The 15722-nt window shown below is 41.3% G+C and overlaps 1 protein-coding gene across 1 annotated transcript; it reads right to left on the bottom strand.

The window, feature by feature from the left end:
• Positions 1 to 233: 233 nt before the first annotated feature.
• CDADC1 (cytidine and dCMP deaminase domain containing 1) lies at positions 234 to 15526 on the bottom strand. Its single transcript, XM_036385095.2, has 9 exons — positions 15399 to 15526; positions 11947 to 12041; positions 10253 to 10430; positions 8842 to 9420; positions 6861 to 6910; positions 5654 to 5823; positions 4424 to 4613; positions 3744 to 3804; positions 234 to 2561 (listed from the first exon to the last, which is right to left on the bottom strand). The coding sequence occupies exons 1-9, from the start codon at positions 15469 to 15471 to the stop codon at positions 2488 to 2490; spliced, it is 1470 nt and encodes a 489-aa protein (XP_036240988.1). The 5' UTR covers positions 15472 to 15526; the 3' UTR covers positions 234 to 2487.
• Between the last annotated feature and the right edge of the window lie 196 nt (positions 15527 to 15722).

The following is a 15722-nucleotide window of genomic DNA, read 5'->3' as shown; positions in this document are numbered from 1 at the left end:
GGCAGCTTGCAGCGCTCCCTAATGCAGTTCCCATTCTCCCGAGGAAGAGGAAATTAATCCTCATGGGCCAAAGAATGGGATCCCAGCACTTTCCCAGGGCTCACAGGAGGCACGGTCCCATTTGAGACAAATTCTTCAGGCAGAGCAGAGGAAGGCCTGTAAGGAGTGTGAACATTCCAAAGCACTCCGTAATGTTCCTAATAACCCAAAGCACTTAAAAATACACTTCAGTATTTACTGTCAGAGTAATTTATTAGCAGGAAGCATGTTTTGCTGTAAGGCAGACAGTTAACAGAGAATTTCTGTAATTCTCAGTCAGAAGGCCAAATTATTACTGATAGTTAATACCTGCAATTAAAATGATTGTTCTGAAATGAATGAGTCTCAAAATGCATATGGAAATTTCATACAATGTATAAAATACATAACTTTTACATTTTTTGAGTAAATACCTTGCAGTTTTTATGTAAGAAACAAACATCCTAGAGTTGATTTGCAAAATAAGCACTGAAGGAAATGTCCAGTATTCTGTGGCTCTCCCTAGTAAGCAGAAAAGCTGAGCAGCACCTACAGAGTCCATAGGCTGAGAGAGGAATCCCATTTGCATTGCTCCTGTTGGTCAAGATAAAGTCCCTACTTTGTAATTCCAGTAAAAATTAAGGTAGGGTTATACTGACAATCAGAGCCTAGAGAAATTTTTGAGCCTCTGGAAGATTCTGTAGAATGTAGTAAGACAGAAATAAAGCCAGGCTTCCAAACCTTCAGCCTTACAAGGGATTACAAGTTTCACAGAAAGTCTTGTAAAAAAATCTTCTTTCTAAAAAAAGTAAATAAAAGTAAAGGTAGAATCTTAACTCCTCCTGAAGCAGAGTCTAGCAGCAGCATTCACTGTAGTTATTTCATGTGTGTGATATTTGACTTCATTTACTTCTCTGTGTACCCAGGCCACCTATGATGTTTAAGGGACTTTTCAATTTCAGCTGTTCCTATCAAGATACAGATTTTACTGATTTTGATACCAGCAAACTGATCAGTATAAAACTTGAAGGGGCCTTAAATCTGGTTCTGTTTTTTTCCTTGCTTCTACTTCAAGTAGATGAGCATTGCCAATGGATTATGGAAACAAGGTTTCAGTGGGTGGACTACAGCACACTTTTTATTCTAATTTGGACAGTGTACGCTATCCAGTCACAGCCCTGCTATCCAGTTCCAAGCTTCTCCAAAACCTAAAAGAAACAAAAAGAACCTATAGATGCATCTAGGACATGATTCCCCTTCTAGGACTTTAGGAAGGGCAGCAAAGACAAGATGCATGAAAGAACTGGGAAAGGGCTGTTTACATATCCTACCAGCTAGAACAGAAAAAGATTTAAAGCATTTGCACTGGAGAGCTCAGCAGAGTAGTGAACAGAAAGTCTTGGGACATCTGCTAAAACAAACAGTTAGAGGTCAGATTCAAAGCAGGAAACAGATGGGAATCAAAAGATTCTGGGTACAACTCTTTGTTCTCGTTATGTATTACTTGGCCCCTCAAAACTAGCAACACTAGACTGCAGTTTCAGGGGCTGTTTCAATGTCACCCTTGTAGTGCAGTCATCCAAGAGAAAGGCACCTGAAAAGATTTGGGCTATTTCACTGGTACAGGTTATCCTATCTAAGAAACAACAGGACACTGATGGTTTATTAGCTCCTGTAGTCCTAGGAGCCTGTCACTGAAGATTAACAAAATCTCAACACTAGCAATCTTCACAGGTATGTAGGTGCCAGTGAGATACATACAGTGAAATGCTTTTATGCCTGCCTCCAGAAACTGAGAAAAAGAAAAGCTAATTTCCATTAATTCAGATGGACTGCATGTGAGGAAGCATACGGAGCAGCAAAGCAAGTACCACAAAACTAAACAGCTCTGCTGTATGGTAGAAGTGTGTATGAGAGACAAGATTGGTCTCCAAACCATTTAGCTAGCAATGACTGCTATCCCAATGGTTTTGTGTCCATTATACTGAGAAGCAGGCTGAGAAGCAAAAGCCACTTTCAAGAAGAGAGATAGTTGCTGGTGATTATTTACCTACCATTTGCTAGAAGATTCCCTTGATGATTGTATTTGAAGAAGTACAGCTTATTTCTGCCATTTTCTAGCCCAGAACTTATAAATCCATTCCCTCAATCCATACCACATGCAAATAAGACACCATTTTATTGTTACTCTGATCTACCACCAATGAACTTTCAGTATATTTTTTTAATGTGTTAAAAATGATCAGCCACCCAGTTACTTCCACAGAAAATACAAGCAGCATTTTTTCGCCAGGAGCTTCTAAATTAAAAAGACCTTCAGGTAATGCTGTAAAACATTTAAGACATCATAAATAAACTTATTCTAAAATTCACTTTCCAAACAATAAATAAAACTCTTCCTTATATGAAAGTGCAAACAGGCTGTATTATAAAAAGTACGAAGCAAGACTGCAGGAAGTGCTTAATTATTCAGTAATGACCAAGACACAGTTTCTTGCTTTGGTGCTGCTGGTCATCCAGCAATTTTGTTTTCTGGACCCCATCTAAAGAAAAAAACATGCATGGAGCATTAATACAACAGCAAGCATAGCCTAATACTCAACATGGACAGGGACACTGGAGTAACACTGGGGGTGGTGAATGGGGTGGAGATTGTCTTCTTCTCCTTACAGAGGAACATGCAATAATCATTAGCTAACAGAACTACACCAAGGAAAGAGAGGAACTTAAACCAGTGCAGTATTGAAAATGCAGACACACCACATTAAAGAAAATTGTTAGAGAAATGAGCCCTGTTAAAAGCTGTCAAACAAAGTACCCCAGGATTAATCTTTCTCCAGCTGGGTCATTAAGAGAGAGAGGGACAAACAAGCCCATAACATTTTGCAGTGATCACTAATGCCATAAACACAACTCTGAGCCCTTCCTTCCCTCCCTTCCCCTAGCCCACAAGGAAGTAGCTAACAAAACAACTTCTCCACTAATATATCTCAGTACATGAGAGGAATTTGCTCGGAGTATGTGGCTATTTGTGTGCCACAAAAACTACCTTCAGTCTGTCTTATGCTCCTAACACGGTACTCAATGCATCTTTACACTGCATCTTCATGCTTGAAGCACAAAAATTATTTAGCTGCCATTTTCCATGTTGTTTTCCTCTCTGGATGAGTAACATTTTAATGATTGGTAGCTGACAGTAGATGCCTATGATGGGTCTCTTTTGTAGCACAAAAAGGCTTCGAAGTAAGACTTATCTAAACTCTGTTTTGAAAAGATGACAGCTCCCTTGCTACAGGGGTGTGTGTCAATAAGGATTTTGTGACTCTAAGGAGTCCAGTCCAATTTATCTTGAAAAATAATGATACTCTTTATAGAACACAATCTAAAAAGTCTCTCTAGAACAAAATTTAAAACATGATAAAGCAGTCTAAAATTATCTATGTGCCAAACAGCATGTTGCTGACCTTCACAGTAGCATTGCTAGATTTTGCAATGTGTGTCAATGACAAGCATTTTGTTACAAGTTAGTTCACCTATTACAGTTAGTTATTACTATAACAGTTAGCTCATCTATTCAAAAACCTCAGAAAATGTTTCATAGCAAAATTTAACTCACTGAAATCAAGACTAATACAAAACAATCTCAGAGGGAATCAGGTTGGTTTAAAATGTGATCTCACTTATTGATTGCAGTCATAAAATGAATTAATGAAAAAAATACTTACTTTCCCTGGCTGTAGGGTCATGGAATTCAAGTGCATTAGTGTGCAATGGACTTAACTGCCACTGGTAAAACAAGAAGAAAATGTTTACTTATTCCAGAAGACAGAATAAGGAGCTAAGTGAGACAGGAAAAGTACACTACAGGCCTTCATTGAAAGGCATGACCTGTGAGGTGGGGAATCAAGGACTCCCTCTTGAACGCTCTTGCTTTGAGGACAAATGACTATTACAGGCATGCAGATGTTAAAGCTACTCACACCTGGAGTAGTGCCCTGGAGAGTGCCCTGACTGCAGGGGCACTTGGCCACATTTGAAACCCACCACAGCTCTTTCGGGAGCTGCTGGAAGGGTCAATGAAATCACACAGCGACCTCTGAAATCAGCTGTCATACTGTGACAGGGGAGGCTTGGACACAACTTCGCCATGTGGAGAGACCACCTCCAACAACAGTGAGTTAGAGGGAAATCCTCCATGTAGATAGAGAAAACAGAGGGTTTTGCCCCATCCTCTGGCACATGGCACAGCAGTGCTCCCCAGAACTGTGACAGAGTAACCTCTAAATTCCACTCACCTGACTAAACTGCACAGCACTCCTCTGTGCTGGCTGCAGATGACTGCTCACTCTACTCTCCCATCAATGCTGCCCCCAGTTTTTAGAATACAGTGCATTTAGACACTTACTGTAAATTTGCTTACACCCTCAAGTTCACCGAACTTCATATAAGATATATCTGCTTTCTTTTTTCCAGCATCATCATCTCCTGCATAGATCTGCTTGATACCAGCTCCTTTAATTAAAGGGACACATTCATCACATGGACATTTTGTTACAAATATCATGCTTCTCTCATCTGGCTTTATTTCTCGACACCTACAAGCAGTCAGAAAACAGAATTTCAGAGTTTGTATCTTGGTAGTTTTCAATTGTTACAAATTTGATACCTCAAAAAGCAAGCAAAGAAGTGTTATTTAGTCTCAGAAGCAACTTATTCCTAATCAAGTGCACAAGTACACAATGGAATCTGGCTTGCAATCACTATCTGTGAACAACACCCATCCCATGTCTCCACACTTATTATTGTTGGGAGATTCACCAACTGCCACACTTCCTCACTTTGGTCTAGCAAGAACCAGAGCCAGTGGCTTGTATCTGAAGGATAACTGAAGGAGCCAATATCATTAAAACCCAAGTTCGTATAAGAAATCTCAAGAAACCCCAGGAGCTGACTGTGCCAATATACATCCAACTTCTACATCACAGGCATAAAAAATAAAAAAGACTGTGATTGCAATCCACAGTTCATCACAGTGACATCATACATTGTCCTAGTTTGGGCTGGAATACAGTTAATTTCTTCTCAGCAGCTGGTGCAGTGCTGTCCTTTGGATTTAGTATGAGAATAATGTTGAAAACAGACTGATGTTTTAGTTGCTGCTGAGTAATGCTTACTCTGAATCAAGTGCTTTGATTCATATTCTGGCAGTGAGGAGCTGCACAAGAAGCAGGAACGGTGACCCAAATTGGACGAAAGGATATTCCATGATAGAGTCACTCCCAGTATATCATCTGGGGGAGTTACCAGAAGGGACATTGATCAGAGTTTGGTGATAGGGTAGGGCATTGATCAGTGACTAGTGAGCAATTGTATTGTGCATTACTTGTTTTTACCTTGGGTTTTATTTTTATTATCATCTACTATTATTAATAAATTTTGTTTCAATTATTGAACTGTTCTTGTCTCAATCTACAAGTTTTACTTTTGATTCTTCTCATTCCACTGGGGCAGGAGGGTGAGCAAGAGGCTGCCTGGTGTGCATCTTCCCTACTGGGCTTAAACCACAACATGCATTTATTGTGGAATTGTTTCCAAACCATCTCATTCTTCTCTGTGGTGAGAATAAACCCATTACCTGAATGTCAGGGCGTTCTGCTCTGCATGGATAATGTATCTGAACTTTCTGATTTCCCGATCTTTTTGCTTATCATCCATGTGTGGAAAATCAGCATATTCAGATCCAACAGGAAAGGCATTGTAACCACAGCCTACAAAATACATTGCTCCTGTTCCATCACAGCCTCTCTGCAACAGTAAACAAAGCATCAAATTTGGATGGTATTGTAACTCAGTTCTAAGTCAAAGTACAGTGGAATGTATACTTTTGCATGGTCAGACAGCTCAGCTCTTGCCAACTGCTCCATGCCTGTCTGAAGCTTTTCCACTGAGCCCTGTAGGAGCTACACAGGTAAAGTGTAACACCTCTGTTACCTGCACCAGGCTTTTGAGGCTTTCCTTTTGGCAAGTAATACTGACAGCAGGGACAAGAAGTCTGAAGGATTTAGTCCTTAACAATGTACATGATTAAATACAGCTGGAGTTCATCCCTGATGTGCCAGAAATGGTGTTTTGCCGGTCTTTTAACAGACTCAGTGACCAGGGGGATGGTAAGAGGCAACTGATGATTGAAATAAGAAAAAGAAACAAAATAGCCATAAGCAGCTGATGACTGAAGTGTTAAAAACAAATTACGAGTATGTTGCAGCTGCACGAAGAACGAGGCCTCCTGGGATTGGTAACATGCATAAGCAGAGATACAAAGAACAAAAACTTTCTGTTTGGAATGGGAAAAAGCACTGTAACAATATTCACAGAAAAATACAGCTTTGATCTAAAAAGGAATGTGCTAAAGCCCATACAGCATTTAACTGCAACAAATATCCTCAGGAGACTATCAGGCTATAATTGCACTGAGACCTCTCCTAAAAAGAGCTGTAAAGAGGGGCTGTACAGGACACATGCTGCCTGATCAGCAGCTGTGGCAACACCTTGTAGCCAGGATACCTGGAATAACTGACAATGACTGGGAAAGCAGGTGCACTGAAAATCCAGAGCTATTACATCCGGATTCCCATTTATTTTAGTAACCGTTGTAGTTACTAAAATAATTTCTACTTCTCCTTCATCTTAAAGCATTACAATGAATCAGTCATTAACTTAGTTACTAAACCTGCGTGTGTGTGCATGAAAAACACAAGTGTATAAACTTAAAGGAAAAAAACAAAGGCAAATCCAGTGTATGAATTGTGAGTTCAAGAAAAAGTAACTTTTTCAATACTTACTGATTTTTCCTCTGCCCAAATAATAGCTCCAACTCCCGTTTTATGATCCTCTAAAATACATAACATTTTAGGAGTGAATAACAAATAAAGCACTTCTGAGTTACCTATACATTAACATATGACATCCTAGAGTAAGGAATAACATTTATTGTTGCTTTGTGAACAGGAGGAAAGAAATGCAGAAAGAGTAAAAGCTTGTAAATCATATGAGTCTACTGTAAAAGCTGGGTGTGCTCTTACTGCAAGGCAGTCATTCTAAGATTTTGCTGTGTACATTTGTTCACTAATGAAATGAAGCAACCAACACATGGATAAGAAAATGCATGCCAAGAATATGTGTGGACAGGTTCACGAATGTGAGACAGCTAACTGATAGAAACCTTCTTGTTTACTACTTAATTTAATGACTAAATTTCTGCTATTCTTTAAGTTTACGCTTCTTTGATCTGAAGTCATCTAAAAATTAGTCCTATTTTATACCAAATTCAGAGACAAAATATTAACAATTGGATTTTGGTGGTGTAGTCTATCACCACCATAGGAAAACTGGTACAGAGCTTTCCTTATGTGACTTGGATGGTTTTTATGGCACTTGAAAATCTTCCCCTAGCTACTGATGAGAATCTTGAGCATATCAAGGAGAAAAACATTTCAGGCTTCCATTGATTAATATTGCAGAACACACTGTTTCCATTAATCATTTCCATCATCCTTAGTATCACTACCATATGCAGTAACTCAAAGAGGGTCTTTCCTGCCAAAGATGTACTTTATCAAAGCTGTCTTCATCTATATTCTGCATAATTATTAGACACTGATGAAGAGATGATGATAATGACTGATTAAACCAGCACAGAAAACAAATTATGTTCTTGCTCCCTTTATATGCACCTATAAAATAGTGTAAAGCACCTAAATATGTGTGTGAGCTGCTATTTATTTTAATTTCATTGCAGTGCAACAAAAGTTGGCTCAAACCCCAGACCTGAGTCCAGGCTAAACACTACAGCTAAACCTGAATTTTGTTGCCCCAAGAGTACTCAAGCTTGGTCATTCCATCTTGTTCTGTATAATGGAAACTGTACAAAGAACTCGTAACTGGTTCCATGAAACTTCTGAATTGCATCTAAAAGATGTAATTTCTGCAATTTTTGGAGACAAAATTTGCTGAGGGTACCTGACTTAATAGGTTGGGTTTGGATGGGTGTGTTGGGGGATTAGTTTTGGTTTAAGCTTTGTACATGTACTATTTGTTTGTTTACAATGGTTTAAAAAAAGCAACTATCATATCTAGAGTACAAAAACATCTCTATGGAGTACCACCAAGTTTTCTGTTTCCTGGAAGAACTTATCACTTTCCTGCATTGGTAGCCAGAGAGAATAAAGAAGCTAACAGAAGTCTTCTCTATCAAGAGAGAATCAATAACTATCTTTTTACCTCAGAAACCTGGACATAAAACTCCAGCATCTGTGCAAAGAAAATCCCCACCAGACATATAAGCACTTCCACTAACAACATTAGGACTAGGAGACTTAATATAATGGTACTTAATGTCCTACTGAAGGATATTATTTCAGTGCTTTTTTCTGAAGTGTACATAATCTGCTTGAAATATTGACATTTATTTGATAACAGAAGCATCTTGTGAGACTTCAGTAAAAAGAGCCTCAGAGCAGCTTGAAGAATTTAAATGTCATTCTGTTCTATTTTCAGTTGGGTGTTGGACACATCGGCAGGGCAGGGTTTGCCAGCACTGTTATGTGAAACACCTGCACTGATTTCCTCATGAAAAGCTTTCACACACAATACTGTGTGCCCCTGAGGAGTCTTTACTATTATTGTTGCACTCATTTCACACGTGTAGGAATGGCATTGAGCAGCTTGCTCAAGGAAGTATTTGGAAGAATAAGACTGAAATTAGGAACTTGCTCTGCTGCTGAGCCCCCTACTGATCATTCCCTCACCCCAGTAATGACTCACCTGTCCGATAGGCAAGCAGCCTGGCTTGTATCATACAGTGCCTGGCCACGTCCTGGGGCAAACACTGATCCTCTGCTTCATTTGTTCGCTGGGATCCACTCCTGTAAAACCCAAAACATCCAAAGACAGGCACGCTGGCAGCCACTGATGCCAAGACCAAGACAAGATCTTTCATATTCTGTCTAAGGTTGCTGAAGTATGGGTTTTCACAGAGGTTCTCCAGTCCCATTGTCATCAATATTTGCTTGTGCATTTCCTCATTTGAAATTAGAAATAAACTTTCATACTCTTTTATTCTCTCTTGCCTACACGCAGTATAAAAGTCAGTGTTATAGTCAGGCTGTGATTTTGCTATTTTCTGAATAAAATCAAACTTGGTGGAAGTTTCTTCAATAAACTGCACCATGTAGCACACCAAAGGCTGAAGCAACACACACACGCGAGCACGGCTGTTTGACTTCAGTCTTTCCACTGCTTTGGCATCCAGCTTTGCATCCTCAGTGCTCATTGGATTGGATACCTCGTTCTGCAAGCTGATTTCAGGATCTGCAGGCCAGTAAGAAATCCTGTTGACCCCGGCTGGAAGAGAAGATAATGCAGCAGAAGGAACCATGCAATTGCAGTGGAACATAAAGCTCATATTCAACACACTATTGTCTAACCTTGGTTTTGCTTCTTTAAGGCCCCAAGTCCTCCCTAAGGGGTGTCTAGACAACAAAAATGCTGGTAGATAAAAGTATCAAGGGTTATCCAACTTGATAATCAGACTACAGATAAAAATTTGAGTCACCCAAATTCCCAGATCTTTGTGACTGCCTAATTTTGCATCTTACATCCAACAGATAAATTAGCAACACACAAAAATAGTTAGCACTGATGTTAGCACTCAGCAGCACATTGCTGCTGAGATTAAAAAATCAATATTTGCAGAAGGGCTGTACCAGCAGATCTCATTTCTGGAAATGAATTATCTGGTTTGTCTTCCTATCTCTTGGGAAGTACTCCCTGTGATTTCTGCATAAAAACCCACTCTTCCCTGGGGTCAGTGACAAGCAAAGGGAAAGCAAGGAAAAATACATCCATCTAGGCCTTGTCATCAGGCTTAGGGCTGCTCTGGCAGAGTGCAAAAGGACAGTCAGAACCTCAGCAGTGCATCCCAGCCAAGAGACAAGCACCACCAGTAATAATGGTTGCAAATTACAGGGAAACAGGGTCTTGGCAGCAACTCCAGTTTCTTGACCATCAGCTCCAAGAAATGTACATTCATTTTTTCCTTATGGAAAACATCAGTGCACACTACACAAATCAGGGATTGGCATTCACAAGTGGGATAGTCCAAAGAGAAAACAGGCTTTCTGTTTTCAATCACAAGTGTAACATTTACTCCCACTCAACTACAGTCATTGCTTACCATTTACAATCATTTTTAAACAAGTTGAACATGGTTTTCTGGAAAAATAAAGATCACAATTTTTAAGTCTTGATCCGTGTTTAATGAGGGCAATCTGGCCAGCATGCAAGTCTGGACTGGAGCAATGAAGACCAATAATCTTCATATTTTTCACCACAACCAGACCACTCTTCTTTACCTACAGAAAAAGGCATTATTATTATTATTATTATTTTACTTTTTTTCAACATTGATTCCATAAAGATGTTACACCTCTTCCTTGGATAATAGTAACCAACCAGCAGTAGAGCACAGAGCTCTTCAGTACAAGCCAATCATTAAACAATCTGCACTTCCCTAAGCATTTTTTATTGTTGTTTTGTTTTCACATGTGCCAGTTAATATCAGGGTGCCGTGTCCCTGTCAAACTCCAAAGAGGGACTTGTCACAAATTCCTGATTTTTTCTGGTCATTTCTTTGCCCTTAACAAAATCCAGAAGCAGCATAGAAAATTCTGTCAATTATAGATGAAACCTTCTCTGAATCAGCCAGCATCTGGAAATGCTCATGAATTTAATTTCTGTCTTAAGCCTGACCATCCTGGGAGCCAATAGCTTCTCTAGCTTTATTTCTGTCTCTTCATTTATGTAATGAATCCTGGTTCTAAAGAATCTTCCATAGAAGAAGTCTGCATACCACAGACAAGAGCTACTACATCTGGATTCCCATGTATTGTGAAAAAACTGGATACAAACTAGTTTGATGAAGCTGGTGAAACAGATCTCTTTATGCAATCCAGCTGCTACTGAACACTGTTGCCTTAGATCTGTAAATTATTCAACTTCTTTGTGGTTACAGAAATGAGACTTCACTAAAGCCCTGCGTACAAGCCAAGTGCCATTTCTAACTGAATTACTAAATTTCAAACTGCTTTTGAAGGCTGTAGCTGCTGCTCATCTATCCCTCCTTCAGATCTAGCCTGGGACATACCCAGCTCTGAAAATTAGGCCTAATTGTCACTCAGGTTATTTTCCTATCACTTCTGGCCCTGGCTGATGCATGTGCTATGGATCATAGCACATGGGTATGCTCTGCACAATGCAGTTATCATTTAAAAGCCTGGTAACAACTCTGATCACAACAGGAAACATCCTGTTCCAGGTCAGTCTGAAAATGCCTCTTGACTTTGAAGAGTAACTGGCTACAGTTTAGAAGACCCACTCTTAAGGGCAGCTTCTTTTCCTTGTCACTAAAGTAGTTACCTACAAGCTCTTAACCAGCAAACATTTCAAGTACTTGTGTACACCTCCACGGTATAAAAGAACTGTTCATCTACAGTCATGAACATTGTAACTCTAAAAGAGTCTCTCTGCACCAGCAACCACACTGACTTTACACACAGGGTACACACCACACCTCCTTTGTTGTGCTCTTTAAAAGACCTGCCGTTTTTTAGTGCTTGCTTCACCTCTTGGGGTATGTATCTTGCCTTTCAAAATTTTTCAGAAAGAGCATGCTATTTAGCCATCTTGCTATTTTTCTCCCACTACTGGATTTTTTTCTACTTCTAAGAAATATTTAAAAAAAGGTTACTACAATTGGTTGTTTGGTTTTTTTTTTCATCTGGACTATGTGTCATCTAAAGAGCAGTTGGGTTAAATTCACTGAAGGAGCCCTTCAGAAAGACCAATTAACAATAAGCACAAACATTTTACCTGGGATTTTTTCTGCTGCTCATGTGAGGGAAAGAGCTCCATCCAGAGACTTAATAAAGTAAAAAGATTGACCTTAGAAAGTCTTGGCATTTGACCTGTTTTGAAGAAAAAAAGAAAAATATTTATTAGAGAATATTTATAAAGAAACTCCATATTGCTGAACATTATTTTTCAAGTCTTTTATACCACAGCTGCTACAGAAGCTGGTTCTGCTCTTTCAGCAGCTACATCCACACCATCCCTTTCAGGGCAGTTATTGCCAACTCAGGATGCTCACATCTAGATGCAGAGATCAGATTTGTACAACAAGAGGAACTGGTGAAATTTTCACTGAGCTTCAGTGAGTTTGTTCAACTCAGAGGAGTAGAGCAGAAATCACAGATCAGATCATCAGACCCCACACAACTTAATGTGCTCAAATGATTCACAGATGCTTAGAGAAATTTGAGACAGGTTCCAATTCAGCTTCAGGCTCACCACAGAAGAGGGCAAAAATATCCAGGCACACACTTCATGATCTTACACTGATGCCTGCAGCAAGAGAGGATGAGCTATTGTGAAACCTTCCAGTTACATCAGTTCTGGAGATCCTGCTTCTGAATTCTTACAGTCTGCTTAGATTTTGGCTAGCTTTTTTACAAAAATTTAAACCTTTTGCTCAGGCTGTCACTTCTGACAAAATATCCAAATGCAAAAATCCCTTCTCAGAGCACCACCTTGTGCTGTGCTTCTACTCCAAATCTGGAAGTTGTCCTGCGAGGGCCAGCACAACTCAGCACTACTGAGTGCCCCACAAAGGAAAAAGGAGGAAGCACTGTGCTGCTCGGTAAAGCTTGCACTGTTCCAGATGTAAAGCTATCTTGCCCCACACTTGGCAAGAACTTTATTAAGTCTTGGAAATATCTCCAGTCCCCATTTCAGGGGTGCTTACAAAGAGCTGTAATGAACACATATTCCTCTGCAGGTCTCACACGTGCTGTCTGACAATAGTATTATTTCTATCTTTTCCCACAAATGTTACAGTTTTTGCAAAGGAGGAAATGGCAGTGGCAAGAATGGAACAGAATAGAGAAAAACATTCTTTAAGTAGGTCTAGCAGCTTGGAAGAGATATAATCAGATACTAAGATTACCTAGCTGAGGGAGAGGTTAGTTTAATGACATGTTTGTGAACCCAAACAATTAGAACAACAGATAAACATATGCAAATCTATGACTGAAACACCATTTTCAGACAGTATTTTAGCAGCTTTTTTCACACATAAGTGTGGTTTAGAAAGCAAATATGGGCCTGTCAGCAGCACTATCTGATGCCACATTGTCCACTGTTCCTGAGGCTGCCCAGCTCTGCTACCCCGCTTGGCACCAGCCCTGCAAGGGGCACCTGGTTAGCACAGTCAGATACGTGTGCTGGAAATGGCAAGCAGCACACACCAAGACCTGTTGTCACTTGTACTAAAAGCAAACAGTACAAGAAAGTCTACAAGCCACACCTAAAGGAGGAGACTCTGCTTTGTTAAATGGGCACTTGAGTTCGTTCTCATTACAGCCCCTGTTTACTCCTGTCATGGCACACACATGCACAGCTCCCAAGTGGCAAGTTAAAACAAACAGTGCAATTTATACCAAAGCACACACACACCTTGTGTTTTCTAAAATGGCCTACAATGTGGCACACAGAATAGACTTAAAACTGCATGCACCACGAAATAGTTTTAATTACTCTTTGTTTTCTTGCACTTAACCCAAATGTGACCTGGGAAACAAACTGAAGGGCATCTTGACATGAATTTATAATGAGAAGCTGGAAAATTTTATGAAGAAGGAAAGACTTTAGTTACAGTTATCATATCTGTGTGTTTGCATCTTCGCTCGGGAAGTTAAACACTCCTGTAAGTTCAACAGGGTGAAGAGAAGGTTGGTTAAAATGGACTGGAAAAAAGGCAGAAGATGCCTTACAGAATTAAAAGCAACTGCAAAAGACTGGGGAAATAAAGGAATCAGGCTCTCTGCCACTGAGAGCAAAGCCACATAAAAGGAGTGCTCTCTCCAGGTGCAGCAGGCCCACTTTGCACAAAGGTATGCTTTTATTCCTCCTAGTTATGGATCTTGCTTCAGTGAGGCGAGGCATGCTCCAGGGAAAGTGTGTGTGGAGGCAGGTGCCTTAAACCCTGCTGCACCTGGAAGCAAACAGGAGCAGGGCACAGCCTACCCGGACATGGCTCAGATCCAGGATTGTGTCCTGCCAATAATGCAGGAGTTCCAAGTCCAAAGCCTGAAAGCTTCTAACAAGTGCTTGACACCAAGGAGGAAGCTTCCACTGACATCACTCTGCTGCCTGGGAAAAGGAAACTAAAACCCATTTTCAGATTTAATAAATTTTGCTTGCTTGGAAGCAGGCTTTCCACAAAACTGGGATGAAACAAAACTCATATACCCACCCAGGAGAGCTGGCTGCCCTGCCATGGTGCTCAGTCTGAGAACCACATATATATCACATCTATATGCACACACCACTCCCTTGGGACACAGCAGTGGGATCTGTGGAATCTACCAGCATCTGTTTCTCCTGGGCACCCCTAGCCCTGTGAGAAAGTTGCTCTCTACCAAACCCATACCATAGGCCTGCTGTGGAGTTAGTTAGAACACCCCCTCAGGTGAGCATTTTCCTGCACATTGCATTGTATGCATATTAAATATACCTGGTATAGGGCAAGAAATTGCTGTAATGGGATGGAAGGGGGGAGCAAAATACAAGCCTATGTTATCAAAAGGCCCTCATGGAGAAGGGTGTGTCAAGAAGGACTGGGGGAGGACGGAGGATATAGATATATATATATTTTTTTTATTTATAGATATATGCTTGAAGATACTACACAAATAAGTATATATATACTCTATGTATATATACACACACTGTATATGTAGCATATATGTACACACACACTATATATATATAGTATCAAGTGTGCATAAATATATATATATAAAGTATCTATATACTTACATACTAGAGATATGCTATCTATATTTATATATATATATTTACATATGAAGGTGTAGATACATACAGATACTTTATACATACACACACATATACATATATGTAAACATATGTAGATATATGTATGTTTATGTATATATACACATTATTGCACTGCCTGTGACGGTCAGGAGCACTCTGTGTAGCATCACCGGCAGGGAGGGAAGACGCGGGCTCTCTGAACAGCCCCGGCATGAGGTTGAAAGTGTCCCCTGAAAAGAGGACAGACCAGGCGGTCCCTGGAAGGACCCGGTGGGTGAGGCGAGACCCGCGAGGGGCCGGTCAGCGCACACCTCCCTCACACCCGCCCGGCCCGGCCCGGCCAGCCGTCAGCGCCGCGGGGCCGCGGTTCCGTCACGGCGGGCCAGGCCCCGGCCCGCCCTCCTTCCCACCCCCGCAGTCCGGCTCACCGGCCATGCTGTCGGTCTGCGTGCTCGCCGCTTTCACCCGCGGCCCGGCCGCCGCCTCCTCCGCGCCGTGCATGGGTGCGGGTGCGGGTGCCGGTACCGGAGCCCCCCGCCGCCGCCGGCCCCGCACCTCCCCCAGGCGGCACCGCCCCCATGGCCGCCCCCGGCGGCGGGGCCAGTCGCACGGCTACGGCCGCTGACGGGCGGGAGCTCTGGCCAATGGGAAACGCGAACGGCGCGGAGGGCGGGGCTCGGAGGGGCGGGGCGGTGGCTCCCAGCGGGGTCCGCGGTCCGTAGCGGAAAGTTGACGGGGACACGGGGACACGG

The sequence above is a fragment of the Molothrus ater genome, chromosome 2 (assembly GCF_012460135.2).
Source record: "Molothrus ater isolate BHLD 08-10-18 breed brown headed cowbird chromosome 2, BPBGC_Mater_1.1, whole genome shotgun sequence".
Classification (NCBI taxonomy): domain Eukaryota; kingdom Metazoa; phylum Chordata; class Aves; order Passeriformes; family Icteridae; genus Molothrus; species Molothrus ater.
Note: the sequence above shows the minus strand (reverse complement) of the source record. Positions and strands in the feature narration are given on the sequence as shown.

Bases quoted from the DNA above. Each gene is read 5' to 3' on its own strand.
- CDADC1 (XM_036385095.2), bottom strand. From the start codon at position 15,471: ATGCACGGCGCGGAGGAGGCGGCGGCCGGGCCGCGGGTGAAAGCGGCG. The intron at 10,431-11,946 runs GTAAAATGTTTG...CTTTTTCTGTAG, and splicing joins AGCAGCAGAAAAAATCCCAG to GTAAAGAAGAGTGGTCTGGT. The intron at 5,824-6,860 runs GTAAGTATTGAA...TTACTGTTGCAG, and splicing joins TTTGGGCAGAGGAAAAATCA to AGAGGCTGTGATGGAACAGG.